We start from the raw sequence: 24,039 nt of genomic DNA, 5'->3' as shown, positions 1-24,039 counted from the left end.
GCAGCACCTGATTTTAAACTCAGGAAGCAGAATGGTTTAAAGCCATGGCCCGGGCTTAATGCACAGCTGGTGTCCATGGTCATAGATGTCTGCATTCCTTCTGAGCTCAGTTCTTAGGAATATCAGAGATTCAGCATCTGCTCCAATTCCTGACAGCTTTCCCAGTGGGGTGTATCATTTTCCACATATTCATATGGCACCTTACAATATCTTCTGGAGCTGGTAGATCTTGATTTAGGCATTATTAATATAAAATAGTCACAGTCTTTTTTCCCAGACTGTTCTGCCAACGTTTCTGTTTCCCTTCTTTCGTGCAGAAGCCCTTCATGTATCTTGATAGGTAATAACGTACTTGCATCATTTTTTAATTTTTTTTTTTTTTTAGCACCAGCAGTACCTGCTATTCAGATAGGTGTCTTTGGCAACTGCTGCCATATTGTTTCTATGGACAGGTCCTTTCTTGCAGTTACTACGGGTTGCCTGTTTTTGAAAAGAACACCAGAATACGTTTTGTTCTCCAGCCATAACAGCTCATTAACAGATGGCTCATTGTGTCTGCATCGATGAGAAAGGAGGGAAGAGTATGTCTCTTAGAAAAGTGACTATTATCCACACCAAGTATTACAATGCCACTGAGGACATGAAAATCTACACACTATTAAAATCCTGTTATTTAGTACATCATCAGGCTAGCACCATCTTCATATAATGTTAAAGTCGTAGCATGTAGCGTCTGTGCAGAAGTCACTGCTGTCTGTTGCCTCCAGGGTTTTTAGCCCATTGTCCACCTTCTCCCGAGGCCTCATGAGCTGTGCACGCATGCTCTCTGAAAGGTAACTAAAAAACGCACAACTACACCATTAGACGTAAAATAAAATTTTTACTATACACCAATCAAAAAAAATGACTCTGTAAAGACTGGAAAGTTTATCAGCAAAGGACACAGCTCAGCTCTGTGGGCAGAAACCAGGCTGTTACAGCACTGAGCTGACAGCGGGCACCGGAGCTGCAAAATCCCAACTGAGTCCTAAAGGTCTAATTTTACAAAGCGTCCGCCACCATTTGAAAGGTTCTGTATATGGCCAAACGTCACTGATCTGAGCCACCAGGGCATCATTTAATTTGGTATTGCTTAAGTTTGAGATTAATTTTTCTTGGTACCACAAATTATTAAAAACAGTGGCGATAACAGCTACCGTTTCTGCTGGGAAAGTCCAATACAAACCAGACTAACACTGTTGATTTAAAACTTGAGTTTAGTAATCCACCGTAGTAATCAAAGACAAAACAGAAATAGGAAATCTCTGAAGACAATCTCTCTTTCTAGTAAGAATAGTTGCTACCCCTATAAATGAATAATTATAACCTTCTGGAATTAGTTGTATGTTTTGTATTAAAAATGACAATAAAAACATGTTCATAACAATAACAAGGGTTTGTTTTAATAGACTGTTCCAGGCGTTAAACACATTAATGACCCATGAAATAACTGTTTCATCTGCAACACATTAAACAATGTTGTTATAACATTGTATTAATTGAAAACCTACTCCATTCTCTCTAGATAGGAGCTTACAGACCGGGTGATAAAAGAGAGATTTACAAATAAGTTTCTTCGTAAAGGAAAATTAAACATATAAATTAGAGGCAGGCAGGCAGGTGAGCAGTGAAACAACTGTCTTTTGCCAATTTTAAAGCAACTTTTTCAGCTTTTATTCTTGCAATCTTCTGTTAATCTATTCATTTAATGTTAATTAGTAATTTGGGAATTTAAATTACTAAAAAAGATTTAGACCTTTAAGTAAAAGGCACCACTGTTCTGAAACATTAATATTTCTGTTGTATGCAGCCTTTAATAAGCTCAAATTTGCAACTCAGCTCTTTAAAGCCACATCATTGAGCTGTTTATTTTAAAAAGTCTCTTCTTGAAATAAAAGTGATAGTCACCATCATGTCTTTGATTTGTGCACAGTGCCACTCCTAAGTAGTAATGTAATTAAAGATGAGCGTATTCCACTATGAATTAGCCTTATCTGTGCAGAATCCTGAATGCACTGACAGCACTGCAACAATTATAAAATATAAACAGGCTCAAATCTTCATCAAATAGGAAACACATTTTCTCTAGCAGCATAAGTAATACAGGGAGCAATATATGTAAAATTATCAGTCTGGTTTTGTAACATCTGTACTTTTTTTGAATAAAAGAAAAAATCAGACTGAAGAGAGACAATTATTTTACTGTCTGTTTCTTAGATATCAGAAAGAGAATTTTGAAATTCATCAAAGCTAACCTTCTGTTATGTACAACAGGCTAAGCTGAAAAGAATGTTAACAAGTTCAATTTTCATTCAATCAGCACTACTGCTCTCTGAAATGTTTCATTGCAGGAAAGAAATAAAAATAATCTATATGGTAATTATGAGGATGAATCCCCCAGTAACTTTCAGCTACATGAAAGGTCAGTTCTATTCAAGATATTTTATCAGTCCCCTGCACATACTCCTGTCCTGTCATTTTAAATCTGAACAGCATTTTATTTTCCCATTTACAGCTACCTGCAGAATTAAGTACTTAAGCCAAATAAGAAAAAGAAAAAAAAAAAAAAAGAAATGTTGAATGCTGGCAAAGGCTATAATAGCATGGAGATAAATCGTTCAGCTGCTCTCTCTCAAGCCTCTGGGGCTGCAGATTTTTCTTCTCCTGGTGCACTGTGGGTATTCAAAACTTGTTCAACATGATTTCATTTCATTTCAGGCACTGCCTGAGAAAACTAAATTACAGAATCAATCATACAGAAGGTCAGAGTGAGACTTCATTACAAGTATTGCATGCTTGCATGAATATCTTTCATTTATGACTGACCCAATATGTCACAATAGCTGTCTAGTAAAAATAATCCACTTTCTGAAATTGATGTACTACTGATGTCAATGCTACTCAGCAGGCTGGGCAGATTATAGAGAGGTGTTAAAAAAAGGAACCCTCAGGAGCACAAGTTGTGGTTTTATAGAATTGCCACAGTTTGCAGATTAAAATAATTTTTCTATGGGCAGTTCAACTGAAAAGAGTATTAATGTAAAATATCGGGGGTTCATTTTTAATGAGGATAGCACTGTTGATTTCCACTTATTTATATTCAAGTATTTATAGGGATAATATTTGCATCATGTAAATCCATGTGTTCTTTGAAGTCAAATGTACATCAACAGTCCATTTTTCAGTGACTCATTTTTGAACATCAGGATTTTATTTGCATATTATTAAAATATTAAAATTAATCAAACTGCCTCCATTTTATCTCCTCTTTTTGTTGCTGTTGTCTGTTTTTAAATGCAGAAGAATGCTGTTAAGGAAGATAAATGTGTTGTGTTTGTTGCCAATAATAATGAAGTTAATCAGCATTGTGACAAATTGTCACTCTTTCCATAGTATGTATATCTGAATAGTATGAACAATTTTTAACTCATCAATACGATCTTTTAATAATCGCTAGGCCACATTTATGCTGAGAATAAATATCTTTCTTGCACCGTGAATGTTTTTTTCAATATAATAATACACAAAGAATATGTTAAAAAGGCAAAGATTTCTTTTTTTTTTTTTTGGTTTTCCTGTGGGAAATATGTGAGATACCTGCAGAAGTATTATGAGGTAGCCAGCCAACTCCATACCCTAAGGGAGACATAGGAAAACCTTGACATAACCTATTTTTAACCATGCCTCTGGCGATTCTGCATTCAAGTTTATAGGTGAACATGTCAGGTAGTACATAGAAAAAAGCCAAAGACACACAGTATTAATCATAATTCTGTCCAAGCCCATTTTATTTTTTCAACATTTGTGATTTAAAATCTCATGACATTTCTTCAAGGTGAAATTCTCCTACCGGACTTTTCAACAGGGTAGGACTACCTTTATCTAAATTAAATATTGCTTACAGTAAAGCTCTCTAATGCTTCACAAGACAACCAATAAACTCAATGCAGTTCATATTAAAATAATTTAAGTTTGTATTCAGCTAAAGAAGCTTTAGTGATTAGCAATACACCATTAATACAGCCTTTAAATAAGACTATCCTAGTATCGCTGGATAAGAACATTGTTCTGTAAGTGTATACGAACATTATAATTATTTTACAACCCCATCTTTAGTTCTTTCAGATATAGTAAATTCAATTGACCATGAAATGAAATTTCATAGTCAAAATGCCTCCTTTACATTTTTTTTATTGCTGCAATAAAGTTTTTATAGCTCCAAGGCAAGGTAATTCATGAAATGTCTAATTTAAAGATGAATTCTAATATTATTAATAAATATTTACCAGTTTAATAAAGTGCACATTTTTCACATAAAATATGATATAATGTTTTCATTTTCTATTTTTGAAATACAGATTAACTGCTGGAAAATTTGAGTACTAAAGAGAGCTATGCGAGTCCAGGGGAAACCTATGCAAGGACTTTCTGTTAATGTTTTTAAACTTCCTGAAGCTACCCAACATTTATGAGCAGAAGAGAAAAAGACTACTGACTAAAATGCAATGGCAGGGGCCACTCCATCTCACAGTATAAAACAAATCAAGCAGTTGTGGGGAAGTGTCTGACACACAAACCTCCCTGTGTGGCTCCTCCATATCAAATCACGCAATTCCTCATCGTTTCTTTGCAGCAAAGCCACATACAAGTTCCCAACCCACAGCTCTGAACTGGCAATCACCCTAGAAAATACCACTGGACTACTGGGATAAGAAGGCACGAGCTTCTCTAGGTCTTCTCTTTGACCTAATACGGGAACAAATTCTTACCACTGAAGTCAATGTAAACTATGCCATTAATTTCTACATTGCACAGTCTAGAAAAAAGGAAAAGATGTAAAGCCTCTCATCCAGAGCGAGAAGAGGTGAGAGAAGAGATATCTAACCAGGAGGCCTCTTCTGGTTGGAACTCTTAAGGTAACAGCATTTACTCATCGAAGAATCACATTCAGTGAAAAGATGCAAAATTAAAAGGCAAAACGGGATCAGGTTACAAACCACTTGATAACATTGAGGGGATACTCATACACGTAACACAACACTGATCCAGCCCATGATATTTATTACATATTTCTGAGCAAGTGTCATTGTATTCAGTGTACACATGCTCCATTACTTTAGTTTTCAGGCATAACATTCCTGACTCTCACGTTTTATCAATCTGGTCTTTCTTTAGTAGTCACCCAACATGTCCAGTGCATACAAAATCCCATGCAAAATGGGATCTGAAAAGTAGTATGATATCCTTCAAGGCCTGTTTTAGGCAGTCCTGGCTTTGTATCTATGGAATTACTGAATTCTGTACCTCTTAAGCAGTGAGCAGTTTGTGCTTAATTCTGTATTAGTGCTAGCTACTCTTCATGACCTCCAAGGAAATATTAAAATTTGTAACAAAGCCAGCAGCTTGCAGAATTCCAGAGAAATATTTGCTGCATGTTGATTTGTAAATCTAATTAATTTTCGCTTGCCAGAATAATAAAAAAGAAAAAGAGATTTACATGCAATCATAACATGACAATACAATGACCTTTATTACAGTCCAGCAGTAAATCTGTATTTTCACTACACCAAGTTTAGCAAAAGATTCTATATAGAACAGCTAATCAGAAAAAATATGGTTGATGTAAAATATCTGTTCAAGCTAAACATTCATTCTGTCTTCAATATGCAATACAGAAACTAATTCTAATTCTAACCACTGAGTTTAAAATGCTAAGTATGATAAACTGACTCACAGCTGTGTCTCATCGCTACGAGTATGAATGTTGCTGCACAAAGCTTAGAGAAAGCCAAGCAGAGAGATCCCCTAAAGCTGAAAGGGAAATACAACAAGAAAGTGGAAATTGCCCCATATACCCTCCCACCGAGATCACAGCCAGAAAGTGTGTATAGATTCTGGAGAAGACTCCACACAGCCTTGGTTTTCATTGTTCTAATTAACAGGAACGATCATTGGAATTAGCCTAACAGTTCCCACCACTCAGCCCCTCCCCATGCCCAGACCATCCCTCCCCATTCCAGAAGGCTCGGAAACAGCCCAGGAACAGGAGAAACAGGCCCAACCTGCCCCAGCCTCTATGATCAACAAGAGCACTGGACAGAACAAAGTCTTTTTATGGCCCTGTATTTTGGACTATGGTCAAGGTAATACACCCCTATCACTTCTATTATGAGTTTAAAAAAAAATATATAAATCAGTTTCCACTTATAAAGATTTAGCCCACGGAATGTACAGAATATAGGGAAATATATGGGTTTTTACTGCTGACATACTGTGTCTGGCTCCCTTTCTGAGCTACTCTCGATACTGCACTTGCAAAATATCCTGATGGCTGTTATTTGTGGGTCTTATACTTGAAATACAGACAAGCAATTCCTTCTAAATGCTGTACTTCAGCCCAGCCAACACAATGGTCTTTCAGCTCTTGATGCCAGTGTCAGCTGTGTTACACCTTTCTGAACTGTAGCAGCACTTGGGATGCGCATGATGCCAATGGTCATGGGCTTCCAAGCCCATTCCCAGAATTAAAATTCTGTGTTTATAAAGCCTGACTGCTTCTTCACAAGAGATCTGTTCACACACAGTATAGCATTGCACTGTACATTAACAACCATGGTTATCTTCCTGAATCCACTAATATTAAACCCTTAACCATTTGCCAACTGCCTTAGGGAACTGAATAATAGCATGCCATTGTTTGCAGTGTAACACTGACAACACATGTCATCATTCATACAGAATACGCCTGCACATGATACAGAACATTGGCAAACGCTTGGTCAGGCTACAATACCAAGAAATCATACAGATCTTCTGAGAGGTCAATTAAAACTGATAGATGACACAAATCTACATTACTATGCTTTGACAGACAATATTAGGCAACAGAAACACACAAAGAACCAGACCTACCATATGCAATCCATTGCTGTGGATGATGCCGTCTTGCTCCACGAGATTTCGGGATATTGTAATAGAGGGAAGATCCAAGCTCTGGGGGGGAAACTGAGGTGTAAATTCATTTCCTTGTGCAGGCAGCTGGTCTCCAAGGCCCTGAAAGGGCAGCAGTATATCTGCCATCCCCAGCGCAGGGTCCGACTCGGGCGGGGGGGTAATGGGTGGGATCTCGAACTCCTCGTCCCCAAGGCTTGGCGTATGGAACGTCTGCTAGAAAAGGACGGGACAAGGCAAAGCACGTTAGGGCACGCTGCTGTCAGCAACCACCCTCAGACCTGCAGTCCAAATCTTGTTTTATTCTCAAATGCTAACTCTATATGCAAAAAAATTTTTAAGTTTCGTATACTGAAGGGGTTCGTGGATCATTCTGATTAAAGATTTAACTTTCATTATCATATGGCTTTAATGGAGTATCAGTATTAACAGTTTTTTAATGTGTACTTAATTAGCAACATCTGTCTTTGTTGTTAGTCTGAATATCAGCTACGTTGGATTTGGCTGTATAACAAATTGCCACTTTATTGATATGTTAGTAAAATAGCACAAACAGCTTACATTACTCTCATGCTTCATAAAATACCGACCATTTTGTAGCACACGCACAACATTAATTCAGCACTGACCATTTCACATCTTTTGTTTCCTTTTTATCCACTAATAAACAAGAAATATTACAATTCTGGTCTTTATTTCTTTTCTTTTCCATCCCAAAAGTACAATGCACCCTTTTAAACAAGGGTTGTAATTTGGAGGAGAGACACGTATAAAAGAGTGAGGGTGATTACAGCGGCTTCCAGTGCTTTCTGAAGCAAGCCAGCTTTGTTTGAACAGTAGGTTTGTTACGAACTAAACACCTGTTAAGATGCCTTGAGCAAAACATTTACTGCCAGTTATCTTCAGGGTTTGTGCATGTTTGTACATGTGCATGTGTCTGTCAAAGATAATCTTTATTCAAGTAGAGTCTATCTGGCTTCAACACTGCTGACTTTTATTTGGGAAACAAATGAGCTATGCTTATTCAAATTTCTTGCAAGTTAAGTGAACTTTCATATATTATTTCAGGTCCACTGCTACTTAATAATAGAAATTCAGTGCTTGAAATCAGGCCATTTTAAATGTACCCAAATCAGGACTGTCTTGATCAAATTGGGCAGTTGGCAATCCTAAAATAGGCACTCTTGTCTTGTTCTGGATGTGCAAGGCTGCTCTGGGATTTGTTTGTTTGCATTAGTTCAGGATTCAAGTTGGGGAGGGGGAGAAATTGTTTTATGTATTATTTACATTGTTTGAAAGAGTGACTTAATGCCAGTTAATTTAAAAATGATATGTTCAGTGAAAGATCTCATTAACTGCTGCAAATTGTCATCCTTCAAACTGTTAATGATGATATAAATTAATAACCGCTTGAGAGAAGATGGAAACTGAAACACAAGAAAAACCTTTGCTTGCATATAGAACCTGTCAGCTGTCATTACTGGTCTCACACCAGAAATGATGAGGTCCCAGACTGCTGCAGTCTGCAGTACCGTCAGAGTCTGCTGAGACTCTACCCATCTCGCTCGAACTGCAAGACTGTAACTTAATTCTGGACGTGAAAGCTGGGCCTGGATTAGGGAGACGTTTGACTTCCCCGCTGCTATATTACAAAAGGTGTGAATTTTTCTTCCGGTGGACCCTGTAGTTCCCAAACACAAAGGATGGATTGGCCAGGAGAAGTGGTTGGCTAATGAACATAACCCTATGGCTGCATTTGCAGTTATTTTGGCACTAATGCGGTCTAGTAACAGATGCAACTGTAATTTGTGACTCATTTGCTACCCCATTACTGCTTAATGAAATCTAACATATCACATTAACAATACGGATAAACACTCATTCTTGATATGTGGCATTTGGCTGTTTTCATTACCACTGTAATTAACACTTGAAATATTATTTCAATAAATATTTAAGGTGCTTTAAAATGGGTCGTAGTAATCATGACATAGAGACAGAAAACATAAAGCAAATGTGTGGCTTCTAAGCCTGAAGGTGCTCTAGGATTACACTCTTAAGGCTTTATTTACAGGAATAAAATGGGCTTCTAGCTAAGCAGTGCTCAGGCCCAAAATCATAGTGAGAAAGCTACATTCATGTTAATGCAAAAAAACTATAATTAAATACATTGTAATGCAGTAATTGCAAAGTTAGGTTCACGCTTTAATGCGAACACTAACACTTAATCATATTTTTATTCCCTGTTCAAGCAAAAGGGTTCAGTGAAATCAGGATTATTAGTACATTTGAACCACTCTTTACTTGACATATTTATGAGATAGTAGTAATTATAAGAACTGGATCTTTTTCCCCCATCTAACAGAATAACTCTGGGACAGCTGTATAAATACGTAACACAGCTAGATAATAATACAATATTTTACTTAGAAAAGTAGCATTCATCTTAATGCTTATAGCTTACTACAAATGGGAGAGTAAATTGATGAATACCTTAACATTTTTTAAATGTGAATTTAATTCTCACAATGTAACTTGTCCAAATATGTATATATCTTTTTTTAAAAACATATAACGGACCTAAAATTGAGGATAAAATAGATGTAATCTAAGAAGAAAGCAAGCCCCTTAGTGAAGCAGTCTTAAATCCAAATCACTGGGCTATTCAGCCTGTAAAAAGAGCCTGAATAGTTTGCAATTTGGGATTGCAGAAAGGTGCTGTTATGACCAAAAGATGGTATAACATTTGCGGGATTTATCTTACCAATTACATTTTTTAAAGTTATTAACTTTTCAAATATTTATATCTTACACATTTAAAAAAAAAAAAAACAAAAAACCACAACCCTGTGTGCATGGTTAAATGCCATCTGTACTGAAATGTTCAAAACATTTGTTCCTTTTGATAAAAATGCAAATCTGGAGAACTGTTGTATCAACATATAACAGCCAATGTCTGACACGGTGAATTATCACAGCTGGAATTAAATTGTCTCTGAACAGCTGCTGGCAGCAGAGCTTTCATCAATGTTTGATTCAAATGTAGGAAAGAAATTCTACAGAAAGAAACATCATGTTGTCATTACAGATGGGGTTTGTGTTCATTATCACAAATAACACTGGAGCTAGTGCCAAACAATATTCCCTTATCTAAGCAGTCTTGCTGGGTAAAAAGAGATGGTGACCATTGTATAAATGATTCATAAAATACGACTCTTAATTGTAACCTTCATATTTATTGTTACACCTTTCTGCTTATTTTCTCTGAGGTCATTTTTTTAAAAGTGCACAAGAATACCTGTGACTGAATCACCACTTACAACATCGAAAATCAAAGCTGCCCAATTTTCTAACCTTTCCTCATGTTGCGAAGATAATTTATGGCATGCATCCTATATAAATACTTAGTTCTTGTTCTCCATAATGCTATGCACATTACTAGACAGTGCATCTCGTACTTTCCATCCTTCCCTTTGGAATAAGAGCTGTTGGTTTTTAGTGATGAGCAAAAGGTGTTTCTGTCTGGAGCTGGGGTCAGTATTAGCATGTTGATAGTCTATTAACTGGCTGTAAGGCAGCACCACTGTAACAAATACATGGAGATGGTAGTTGCCAGACCTTTCTCCTGTTTCCATTCTCAAAGGCAGTGATCAACTACATCTCCACAACCCAGCCAGCCTCCACCAGCCTGGCCTCTGGGTTTGTTCTTGATCCTGGTCAGAAGTTTCCTTCACACAGCACATACACTTCAGGCAAGAAAGGTGGTTTTGGTTTTCTAACTTATATGAGTATTAAGAACCCAAATTAAAATGTTTGTATCTATAACAGGAATTAGCACGTTAGCTAGTAATGACTATTACTAAGCTTGCTTTCTAAGTGTACACCTACTGTGCTTTTTATTTGTTTCCTTCTGTTTATAATTTTTTTCACACATAAAGCAGATTTGTTTCTATTGACATGCTATGTAAGTAACAGCCTTATGGACAGCTAAATTGACTAGTAATGGAGAGCTGTCAGGTTATTTTCTTTCTCGTTAAAGTCTTTATTTTGTGCTCCATAAAACACACAGAAATTCGGCACTTCACTCTTCATCCATTCAAAGTCTGTTACATTTTCACAGCAAACAGCAGAATATGAGCATAGATAAAAAAGAAAAACATCTACCTCATTTGCAGCAAGAAATGCATTATTTGCTTCTGCCATGTTCATGTAGTTGTTATTGTTTCCAAACTGAAAGAAAAATAAATATTTGGATTTCAATGCATGCCACAATAAACTTTTCTTTACCTCCTCACTGGCATCGAAAACGTTGGAAAAAACCCCACCAAACCAACAAACAGATAAGATGTAATTTTGCAGATGTTCTTTGAAGTCAGAACTAGATTGGATACCACGTTATTATTATTACATACTCTGCATCCCCAGGTCTTTACATGGAAGATATCCAAATGTATCTCTTCAACTTTCTTTGTCCACGTAGCAAAGCCACCCCACAGACCTAGAGGTGACTTTGGAAATTAAGTGTCCATTAGAAAGAGACTATTCTCCAGAAAAGACATTTTGACTCTACTACATCTTTCCTGACACACATTATATATTTCTGCAGATAATCCTGATCCAGATGATTGCTGCAGCTAGAAGTAGCTGGCATATTACTATTCCAAGTAGACTTGGTTTTAAAGAGATGAAGGTCAATAAGGGGAAGAATGAGAATCTGCAGCGTTGTTCTTAAAATCCCTTTCTTTCCACAAAATTAAAAAGCCAAACAATTCCCCTTTGTCTATCCTTCATTCCAGTTGAGCTCCCATGCCCCCAGTGAACATTAACACCAGAAGATTTTGCAAATCAGAGAAATGGTATCACACTGAGACCTTGAGATCTACCCAGAGTGGCGTGGGCCAAGTGCCCACTTGCTCCCACTGAGGTGCAACTCCTCTCACACATGAGTGATCTGAAAGGATCCTCTCGGATGCCATAGAGTCATTTTCTCCAAATTCTCAAGTATGAACATTTGTTGAAGAAGAAAAGTACTTTTTCTTTTACAGACTGAGCACAGAAAAGAAAGATTATCAGCATTTGGTTAACTGGCACTTAATGTGCCTTATTCCCTTAAACAGCATTTCCAAAAAGCAGGTAGTCACTTCTGCATGTGTTCCTGGAGCAGGCAGGTGTCTAGAGTCTTTGCTTCAAGAACAGACACCACGCATACCATGCAGCTACCACTAAAATGCTAAATCACAGGCTTTCATATTTTCACATTTCTATTATCAGACACAGTGCACACTGCAAAGTAAGAGTATCAAATGAGAGAAAAGTCCCTGTGCTGTCCCTACAATGCCCTGCCACATCACTGCTGCTAAAGCCACACTAAGCATTCTTCCCTTAACTCCCATTTTCGAGTTCTGTAAAGCAAATTTTTTCAGGAAGGCTTTGTTGTATCTTGCCAGATCTTGGTGGACCTGCCCCCCCCCCCCCCCCAACCACAGCAGCAACCACCACCACCACCACCACCACCAGCATAAGCTCTGCAACAAGTGCACGAGGATGGGTAACGATGCACTTGCACAGATTGTTCTTTCCAAGCAAGAAACTCTGTTGTGCTTTCAGAGCAGCTGAACCTGTCCTGAAAGGAAAAATCACTTTGCTCCAGGTCAATTTGCTACTGCAGTACTTGGTGCCTGACTGTTTTTAGCAGGGAAGTGTTTCAGACCCTGACTCTCTCCAGTTCCTCCAGGGTCCTACAGCAGTGGAGGGGCCAGAGTGATCCTTTCAAGAAAGGCTCTTTCCCTGAAAACTCCAAAATCCATTTCTGAAAATAAGAACAAAAGTTAAAAGGAGGGAAAAAAAGAAGAGAAAGAAACTGTAGTGATAGAGATGAAAAAAGGAAGGTGGACACAAAGAACTGGAGCCTCGTGTACCTGATGAATTGTCTGATTGACAAAACAGGACATCAGCAAAATCAGAAGACAACCATGGAAAGGAAGGAATATGAGATGAGATTCCTCATTCTGAAGTATGAAATTCCATTTGTGTACTTAACATGCTGAATCTTTCAACCTATAACACATGTTAAGCAACAGAGGCCTTAACGCAATATGTAGGCTGCCTCATAGCTATTAAAACTCTGTTATCCCCAGCTATGCAGATACTCAAGTAATGTCATCCATTTTTTAAAAGCCCAGATGTCACCCATTTTTGGAGATTAAAAAATTCAAATAAAATTGCACATTCAAATTACTGTTTTGGCACATAAGGATATGTGTGTGTGGATTTGTTGTGCAAAGACATAGTACTTCAGCTCAACAGTGAGATTTTTTCATGTCAGTTAGTGGCAAACTAAGAAGGATTTACATGAAAAACTCATATGGCTCCAATAGAGCTGTTCTTTCTACAGCAGCAAAAAAAAAAAGAAATCGGGTTTTCAAATTGTACCTAAGTGCAAAGATACAAGAGGCAAGTATAGCTCTAACATTGCATAAATAAGTGGGAACAAGCCCTATCCTATTTTAATGGGCCTAGCATCCTAGGGGCTCCAGTGCTTCAAAATGGAAATGTAGCTGATTTTTACCTTGAAGAGTAAAATTCTACATTGTTTTGATCTACATGTATTCCTCACACCACAGCTACTGCTGTTCTGATTGCCAAGTGGGTTTCTTCCTTTTTGTTTTATTAAAGAAAGGGGAAAGTGACAACATAATTTTCCATTTTATTAAGACTGTGGAAGCACATGGCGTAGCGAGGAATGTCAAAGCTAAAAGTTACAAGTACATATCCTTAGATTCATTCTGTTCTTGGGCTACAATGTTTAAGACCCAATTGTGTTTGCCCCAGGCACTGATGTCAGAACCTGGCATATTTGGGCTTTTGTTAGTATGGATCATAACTAATAATATTTAAATTTATTTTTTGTCTCTGAATTAGAAATCCATTGATGGCACACAACAACTATCAGTGAGTATTTCTAAGATTAAACTTCCTTATTATCTAGTGGTACCTATAACAACAAAAGAAAATAAAACGGTTATTATCTTAAGGACCTAAACAATTCAAAAAACAAATTAAGCTTAGAGTGAAATAAGAACTGGGTTAGAAATCCTCTTCTGAACAGTTAGTCTGCGAATGTAATTACTGAAGAAACTACAGCTAATCAGCTGTGAATTGTATCCATTAATTAGTATTTGCCCTGGAGAAATGAGAAAAATCAGTAACAATGTTAACACTGCAATGCACTGATGAGTACTAAAACACAGGGCCCTCAGCATTTAGTCAAGCAGGTGGCTCCAATGGTCCAAGTAATTTAAAAAGCTCTCACCTGAAGTGCAGAGCTGGAATTACAAAGCACTTCTTGCATATCTTTGTATCTATATAAGGCTATAATTAATGGTTTTTAATTTAGAAACACTTTGTGATCAGCTGGGAACAGTTATAAATCATTCTAAATAGAACAAGGGGTTCTTGTCTATTTTATAAAATAATTTGGGAAAGATGTTTTTTGTGAAATGCCTCTTGTTGCAGTCAACATTTTTCTCCATTTATTTTCTAAAGGATCCCTTGCTCAGACCCCTCATAAACATCTCAGAGCATTCCTAGAGTTGACAACAGGCATTCAAATTAAAGGCAAGATCCAGCAATTTGGTCTGCCCAGGTACACTCCTGCGGGGTCCCACCTGTTGGATTTCCCTGGGACAGAAAGAGAGTAGGATGCAGCACCTAGTCCAGCTATCTTTTTGGTTTGTGCTGGCATTGGGATGCTTTGCAAATTACTTAGCCATAGCAATTAGCAAGGTTTTGCATGAACTTCTGCATCTAAAGATTTCAGAGCACGCTCGCTCTATAACTATGAAAGAATAAAATCTTTTCAGCTTCCTTTGGCAACACACCATTGCATTACAAACTACTACATGTTTCCTTTGATTTCAGGAGTTCAACAAACTCCACCTTAAGTTTTGATAAATATATTAAGCGTGAGTACCACAACTTACAGCCACAGCAAACCAACGGAAACCACACGCATATGCTGATTTCATGAAATGGATTGCAAACGAACAAAACCTCTTCTGAACTTGTTGTGAATCACAGCTTCCATTCTTGATGCAAATCACTGCATTAAAACTATGACAGTTCAGTCCTCTACTCTTCTACGTTGCAAGGGCACTTGAAGCTTGGCCCTACTGAAATCCATACGAACCGACATGAAGACCGTAATGAGACTGGATGTTTGCTTACTAATACCTTGTATAAAAAATGTCAAGAAAATTGATTATTTCTAAAATAGCTTGTGGAAGCTCTTCTCTTAGCTTCGACTACCAAACCTGAAGCCCAACATCTAGCCTTATTCATCTTGTCTAGGAAGGGTGTATATTTGCGATGCTAAGGGAAAATTCATGCCCTCTATTCCTTCCCCAATGAAGACCAAATCAACTCCTGCCCAGGACTGGGGATATAAAAACTGTATCACTGCCCCACTTCTACAAACTGCACGTTCTCATAGACCAAACCTCCTAGGCCAGATGTTATGATACCTGTTTGCACATCAAGGGATTAGCCACTTTGAATCAGCACAGCACAATGCTGCTTGGGTTTTCAAGCTACCCTTTGCACTCACCAGAGCTTAAAACTGGTTGGTTATGAAAGCTGAGACTAATGAATGGTTGTTTTAAGAGAGAAGTCTGATATGATGAACATCACAGAAAACCTTGGCAGTTTGGGATACAAATCAGTGATTAAATGTCCAGAGTCTGAATTCCTACTGAAAAAAATCTTCAGGAAATCTCAAAAGGTTAAATAGTGGCTGCTGTCTGGGCTCTTCTTTTGCAACTGTGATGAGTCAAAAGCCACAGCAAGAAATAAAACAAGCAAAGGAGAATTTTACAGCACAAAACCATAATACTAAAAAAAGCATAAAAAGTAAAGCCAATAACTAAGTTTGAAGGTGTTACGGACACACAGAATAACATTTTTAAACCTATAAAAGTTAATGGGAATTTTGCTACTGATTTTAATGGAGAAATTATTTTTCTTATAACATTCAATCATTAGTATTTATTACAACTTTCTACATTTCTGTCTTTAAATCAACTCAATTGTGATGCAACTCTAATCTGAAAAACATTAGAACTCACACCCACTATTCATTTCTTAAAAAGTGCAAATACAGAAATACATAAGTAACTTAAAACCAGACACAGAGGAGCCCAGACTTTTATCTGAGCATCTCAATGGAACAAAAATGAATTTTTACGATACTAGTATTTTTATGCTGAACAGTAAAATTAGATTCATCAGGCAAATACATTAGATTTGCTAAATAATTCTTTTTATAATATTGCTGCTTAATTTAATAGTGCAACCACAAGGAAGAAGAAACCATTGGAAGGGTTATTGTTCCAGCACAGACCACCACCAAAACCATGGAATGTGAATAAATGTCCCAAATGAAAAATTCAGCCAAAATATATCCTGAATAGGAATGAAACACATTTTATCATCTTCTCATAACTAATCCACAGACTTACATTTTGCTTAAAAGGAATGACTGCAATTCTGTACTCAAAGACTACATATCATATATCTAAGAATAAATTAAAAAAACTAATGGGAGTCATTACAGAATCCACTCCCCCCTGCCTTTTTTTTTTTTAATTAAAGAAAGCCCTATCCCAACCCTTACTGCAAAACAGAATTCAGACTTAGTTATGACACTAACAGTCCCTTCATAATTATTAGTTAATGTTTAGAACAAGATACACATTTAAAGTTTCTCGGGATAGTATCTCCAGACAAAATTCTCACTGGCTTGATGCTGAACTACTGCCTGCAGAACTACCTCTACACTAGTTCTATCACAGCACTACATATCTGCTTGAATACGTATTTTAGATAGTTACACATCCAAATTCTATCATTTCCGATGCCAATTTATTGCTTATGGAAAATGGCAGCCTCAACTGATCACATTTCCAGTATTTCTGCAATAAAATTAGAAGCCTTATTTTTTTAAAATATGGCCATTAATAAAATCATTCTTCTATGGTGTGTGCATGCTCATAGTTTTTATATAGAATAATATCTACTTGCACAAATATATATTATGGCAAGGATCTCAGTTCTATCTTCATATTTGGCAAATTAATTCCTCTGAGGTTACACTATCCTTGTGAGTAAAAAGAAAGATAACGATCCCAAAAGATGTAATTACAGACCAAAACTAAATTACTTTGCAGGTCTAAGTACTGTATCTTAATAATTTCACCGGAGAACATCTTCACTGCATTTGGGCAGATTTGATTTTGCTGCCTGACCAATAATTACAGCTCTGGCAAATACAATGTCTGATAAGGACATCAATTAAGAATGAGCATTGTGTTATTTAAAAAAAAAAAAAAATTCATCATGTTCACAGCCTGTCTGATTCAATGAAATGCCAAATTAAATTAATGGAGATTGCTAAGTCTAGCTGGCTGGTGGGGAACCATGCAGAAAGTGGGACAGCATAGACAATAAACTGTCTGTAATTAAAAGATGAGAAGCTGGACTAATGCTACTTCAGCCTGATTACTCCAAACAAAACAATATACACTAAAATTATTCTGGCAACAGAAGTAGGTGGAGTAGGAGGAGGCTTGGGAGAGGGGGCTTTTTCTTTTTTTTTTTTTTTTTTTTTAATAGTGTCAACTATCACCATCTACGAACAGCAGTGTCCTCACCAGATGTATTAAATACTGGGTTTTTTTTCTCATCAGGAAACACAATTTATTTTCTCAATGAACATAAAAATAACAGATGAGAATTCTCCAATCATTTCTGTTCTAGATGGATATCAAGCTAATCTCTGTAGAGGCTTTACTTTTAAGTATGATGTGTTCATAGCAGGAGCAGAGTGTTCTTTTCTGGAAGAGCAAGTCCTTCATGACAGTTTCAGTACTTCAGAAGCAGTAGGTGGTATTCGTATTATTTTATAAAAGACAAGCATTCTATTTTATTTTTGCTACTAGAAACAATAAGGCAGATTTTAGTAGCTGGCTCATGGATGCAATACCACTACAGTGGATTTATATCGTTAGAAGTGAATGAAGCATCTTTTAAAACCTGAATTTTAAAACCTTGAACATAAAGAAGTAATTCTATTGCAGAACGAATGCAAAATGGTATCCTTGATTTTGACACTACATAGCTATCTGTAGAAATTTCTGTACTCCTCTGGCAGGACACTAACATTTTGGAAGAAACAGCACGCGCTGCCAGATGCAAGAAGTATTATTTACCATAGACAAAATGCAGCCATCGAAGGTTAAGGATTGAGTCATTGAGTATAAAGGAGATGGAGAGTTAGACCAGATGCAGTCAAAAGGCTGTCCATTTGGGTCAGCCTTCGACCAAATGTCAGTAAGCAGATAACACATCCCGGTTGCATCAAAGATCAAACCGCTATGTGCGTGTGTGGACAAGGGTACGCATACATGCACAGAAACAATGCTTTTGTCAGCAAAAGATACAATTTTTGAAGAATTTAATGAAGTACTGGACCACTAGGTAACATGTATTGTATATGCCAAGTTTATACTTGAGCCTTTCCATTCTTATACTTACAGCAAATTTACAATTAGTGATTATTACAGGATAGTACAATAGAAATCAGCTTTCTGAGACAGATTACAGCATTATTCTTATTTTCAGTAGATATATCTTCTGGAAGTGGGTTCATTTCCTGCTAGGTTCTGCCTACAAATTTATCATGTACGTGTGAAAAACTACCCAGGAAGTGTTAGCCTTGGTGACTTCGGCCACCAGAACTTACTACACGAGTTATTTCTCGCCGTTTCTTCCACACCAGGATTCTCTAACACACCATATCAGGATCCTGCAATAATCAGGAGGAAACGCAGGCCCTGTTGAAAACAAAAGGAGTTCCTATAGGGGATTTCACACCTGAAAGCTTAATTTGCTTAAGAACACATCGCTGATGAGCAACTAGCCAAAAACAGAGAGGAGCACAAAAGGTTAAAATAAATGTATCTAAGTACCCAGTTTTGCAGTCACATCCCCAATGCTGAATTTTAGGCAAATGAATAATCTCATTAGTGGTTCATTAATTATTGAATCTGTACATAAGTATCTGTACCACCATACATTTGACAGTCTTTTGATATTTAAAATCTTAAAAGCCTTTAATTCAGGGGACTATTTAGATGCCAATTTTTGAGTCTTAAACATCTGCCACACTAATTGTTATATATATGTTTATACACGTGCCTATGCATGTATATATGTATACACACACATTCTCTACTCTTTGCTTAGAGCCAAAAAAATCTCAGTGGGTTAAAATACTTGAGCAAGATCCTGAAGAAAAACAGGCATTTATATTTTATTCATATATCTTCAAATCTCCATCAGACACACTGTTTGCAGATAGTACAGATTTAAAAGTTTTAGGAAAGCAATTAGAATGAAAATATTTGAAGTTACTTTAAAAGCTTTCAGCCAGCAAATAAAAACTTCAACAATAACAATAAAAAGCACTGACTAAATCTCTCTAATTCCAGCCAAACTCTTTAATATGAACTCCTTCAGTGAATTCCATGGCCAAAAGCAGTAACTGAATGATATTTTGCCAAGTGTGATACTGTGCGAGTCTTAGGAACAGTAATGAAAGGAATATTTAATGGTCTCATGTTAGACATTTTCAGATCTCTTAAGAAGGATACAGTCTATAATAGTTTTTATATGCAAGAAGTAACTTTGTATGAATATGCACAGTGTTATTCTTCTGTTGACTGATAGTCAAGGCAATTCAATATATGCCAGATTTTTTAATGCTACTTATTCCATATTTAAATGCATAAATATTAAAAGGTGGTCCAAAGTACAGTCCTGGTCCTAATATTTATACAAGATTAAGGTGTTATAAAATTAGTCTGAATCTTGAAAGTTCTCTCCAAGACAAACATGCCAAATATTTTGCTGTCACATGTTCAAAGAAGTTTCAATTTACCATTTTGGCTCTTTGTAGACAAGAATGGATTTTCCATTCTGCCCACATTGCCTTCAAAGGTAGTAAAATGGAGAATCAAACATGGATTCTGGGTATATCTCTGCACCCACTTACATATACTAAGGCTACTCTTCCTCTGTACAAGGCTAATACAAATATCAAACTTAGACCGACCCACTAAGTTTCACATAAAAAAGACTCCAGAAGATCTACAGATGTTACTTCAAAGAGTTCTGAAGTACGTTCGCTATCATCACACCCTGTTGTTGCCTGAAGCTTAAAATAGAGACCAAATGTTAAGATAAACACATTCAGTAACAAAGCCAAGGAGAGCCCACAGTAGTTTAAGTATTTGTTTAAAAATATATGAATATTAAAGAACATGTTTTCTTTCTTTGCTTTCTAACCTAGAGATGTTTGCGGTGACGAACTACAAAATTATTTTCGTGATCACTCTCATTAGCACGTACTTGTTGCTGGAATAAACAAGATCAGACATAAATGTCATGGAAGGAATATATTGCTAAAACGCAAAAAGAACTTACTTATATGGCTAGGTCTCTTGTTTATATATATTTTTTCTACAACTTTTTAGCAATTTGGATTCCAGATGAGAAAGGTCTTCTCAAATATGCAGTTTCACAGCATCCATTCAATGTATGTATTTTACGAGTTACACTTCTCTGAACAGCTCGAATTATACATAAGATCTTATTTCCGATGACATCAGAGGACAGATGGTGGTTAAATTATACTTTTTCCCACAACTGCTCTAAAGAACTGAAGCAAGAGTAAAGCACAATTGCTCCCTTTCCATGGTCCTGTGAGAGGGTGGAAATGTCTCTATTCTCCATGACGTTTAACAAATGGAAGAAGATCAACAGCCTCTCAGAATGGCCTCAACACGTACACATAGTACTGCAAAATAACTTGCAAGAAAGACCTAAACCAAATCTTTGGACCTGATTCTGGGGCTGTCTCTCCAATCTACCTTCCCACGCCCCTCCAGGTTGCGATAGGAGCACCGATGCCAGCACCTGGTGCCATGACTGGAGGCAGCTAGCTTGTGCCCCATTCGGGGACAGGAGCCCTCCAGCACACACAGGACCTGAAAGCCAGCCACGGCCTGAGAGAGAGCAGCACCATCCCCCTCCTGCCCTAATACACACCAAGGCCAGCCTTAATGGCCCTTCTGTAACTCTCCCTCAGCAGGGGTACAAGACAACTCTACACCTCTATTTGAGTATCCTTTTACCCCCAACAGTTTATTTTTAACTGTTGTAAGGGATATTTTTACAGGTTTTTTTGGAGGGAAATGCATAAATACAGAACTGTTCGCCATATGAATATTTCTGTTACGCTTTCCTCTTTGAGGGATTAAGTTCATACAACCAAGGTGTTAATCATGTCTGCCTCCCCCATTTATTTTATATAAACTGTCTAAGCATTGAATCTAAGCATTTCTTAACATAATGACAGCATTTTATTCTTAGAATCCCAAGAAATAGTTTTATATCACTATATTCAAGATTACTGTAACATTTTCTCACACGAATTTAAAGTGATGTGATTATACTGCAATTGGGCCGTAAGTAGCTTTTCTTAGAATCTTATATCAAATTTCACTCACTCCAGCAAAAATTGTAAATTCCATTCTAGACTGTGATTCAGCTCTACTACACTAGCAAATTATATCAAGTTTTAAATATAAAATTGATAGAGAAAGGGTGAAGCAGATGTAGACATTTTATAATAATCATAGTGGAGGATCAGTCAAGACACTTTCAGGATAAAAATCAGTACATGCATAAAATCTTAAATATCTCATCTCTCAGTCGTGTTGATACCATGGGTTCCTGCGATTTTTTCTGAAATTAAATACTTTCCACTTTAGAAATACTAGTCATAATCAAACAGAAAAATAGCTCTTTTTTTTAAAGTCTACATTAACTCTACTTCATTATGTACAAGGCTGTACAAAGCAAGCCGTCTATTGCAAAGACAGCCTGGAGGATGTAACTCTGCTCTTATTACACACATATCCGAATGAGAAACAGAGAATAGCCACCCAGAAATACACCAACTCCAGCGCTAGAGTCAGTGATGATTACCCTCAACCAAAGCTCTAAGCTGCAGCACGCAACAAGCAATGCCCTTCTATGTGGGAAGAACAGAAAAGCACAGATGAGGCTCAAGGATGTCATATGCTAACCCTGTAAGAACAGGGGTTGTACAAGAAAATAACTGACAGGCACGAGATTTGGGAACTTTCCTCAGGTGAAGACGTTTTCCAATTTGGAAAAATTATGTGTCTCAATATAATATAGATTATAGATGCATTTTGGAAACAGGCACATAACACATCACTTCCTCCTGTTTCTTTATCCTACATCAACCTTAAACCTGGAGGATTTCTTCACTATTTTTAGTTGGGGCTGGATTACAAATCCCACGGCAGGGAGGCCTCTGGAGAGTCTTCAGCAACAAGTAACTTTATTTAAACATGCAAGATTGAATTGGATGCAATGCTCTGCAATAACAGTAGAGGAGAATTAAATTTAAGAGTGGAATAATCCCTCATGCTAGTTTGTATTCCTAATTTATGCCACTGAGACTAATCAGGCTTAATTTATCTATCTTTAGCTTCCCACTGTTTCATTCCAACCTAAAGGCAACGTTTTGGGCAGCAGAAACTTTGTTTTGTAGGTGAGTAACCTACTTTAATTGCATTTTCATCCATTACTACAGTCTAGCATTTTCTTCACTTAATTGGGTCACTGTATTTCTTCTTGTAAGTGGGCACAGAAATTACTTCTGATATTGATTGCAGCCCCTGAGGTTCTGCCGAGAGTTGAGGACACACAAAGGGTACACAGCAAATTCCATTTATGATGAGTGAAATGAATACAGTTTCACTCAAAACCTTCACTCCCAGTAATAAAAAAACCCCATGAAAATCCTAATGTTAAAATACTGAAATCTTATATTAAGCAAACCGATGCCAGTTAAGAAAAATCAGGTTGCTGTGTTTATAATCTTATTTCAGATGCAGCTCGACCAACAGCCTCAGACATGCAGGGCTGGAAATGTCTAGCACCATATGAAAGTCAGGCCTCTCAAGTCTTCAGGTGATCTTCAGCACTGATGTTTCAAAATACTAATGACTAATTAGCGTTTGAATTAAGTGCATATTAAAAGCACATCAGGCATCTCAATAATGTAATTTCTCCTCATAATTTTCAGAAACCACAGAAAAAACAATGTTTTTTAATACAAGATTAAAAATGGTAATAAAGGCTCTCTTGAACAGGCAAGCACTACCTTCCATGTCTTGATGTAAGCAAGCCTGAGCTTTGATGCATGCAAATTCTTGAGTTTCTTTTCTTGATGTATAAGAGACATCAGATCCTAGTGGCATTTTTGCTGCCAAGCTGTTCCACAGCTCACAACTCACACTCTGAAAATATTCTCCCAATTTAGTGGACTGAGACAATTCAGTGTCTTATGCTATTCACACCAAAAATGTGCAAGAAGTGGAATACTTCTTAGCTGAATTTTATATAATCAGATTTAGCTTTAGTATGAATTCAAACTAGATGTATGAATTAGCCGTAATCTCTTCATGAACTGTCTTTGTCTGAATGTTCAGAAACTATGCAAGATATTCCTATGAATACCTGTTAATTACAAGCCAGGTTAATAATTGGAGGTCAAATGGGAAAAGTCACAAGCTTATATTCACGTAGCAATCTTAAGTTTTCCTTATCAGCTGATGGCATGATGGTGATCTGAGCTCTACAGAAACATTTCTTCGGGTGTCTCTGAGACAGTATTTTTGATACAGAAACCATTCTGATGGAACCAAATAATACTTTGTACCATAACCGTGGACTTCTGGCAGGCAGATGCCTGCTACAACTAGCTGCAAACTACTGGGAGTTCTCTCATTTTTATTTTATATCTTGAACCTTATCATTCCATCCCACTTTTAGAATAGAAAATTTCCCAGAGACCAGAAATCTTTGCATAGCAGAAGTGAGACCTGGACTCAGTGC

The 24,039-nt window shown here is 37.0% G+C and overlaps 1 protein-coding gene across 3 annotated transcripts in view; it reads right to left on the bottom strand.

Moving 5' to 3' along the window:
* Positions 1-24,039, bottom strand: part of TOX3 (TOX high mobility group box family member 3) — a 78,497-nt gene that overhangs the window by 14,888 nt on the left and 39,570 nt on the right. For 2 of the 3 annotated variants that reach the window (XM_087739527.1, XM_087739529.1), the window contains exons 2-3: positions 11,155-11,220; positions 6,952-7,206 (exon numbers count right to left, since the gene is read on the bottom strand). In XM_087739527.1, the coding sequence (XP_087595653.1) occupies positions 6,952-7,206; positions 11,155-11,220 (321 nt within the window). The remainder of the gene's footprint in view (positions 1-6,951; positions 7,207-11,154; positions 11,221-24,039) is intronic. The other variant, XM_087739528.1, reaches the window with a different exon arrangement.

This window comes from Nipponia nippon, unplaced genomic scaffold, assembly GCF_047370975.1.
Source record: "Nipponia nippon isolate SJK-2023a ecotype South Korea unplaced genomic scaffold, ASM4737097v1 scaffold_7, whole genome shotgun sequence".
Taxonomy (NCBI): Eukaryota; Metazoa; Chordata; class Aves; order Pelecaniformes; family Threskiornithidae; genus Nipponia; species Nipponia nippon.
Note: the sequence above shows the minus strand (reverse complement) of the source record. Positions and strands in the feature narration are given on the sequence as shown.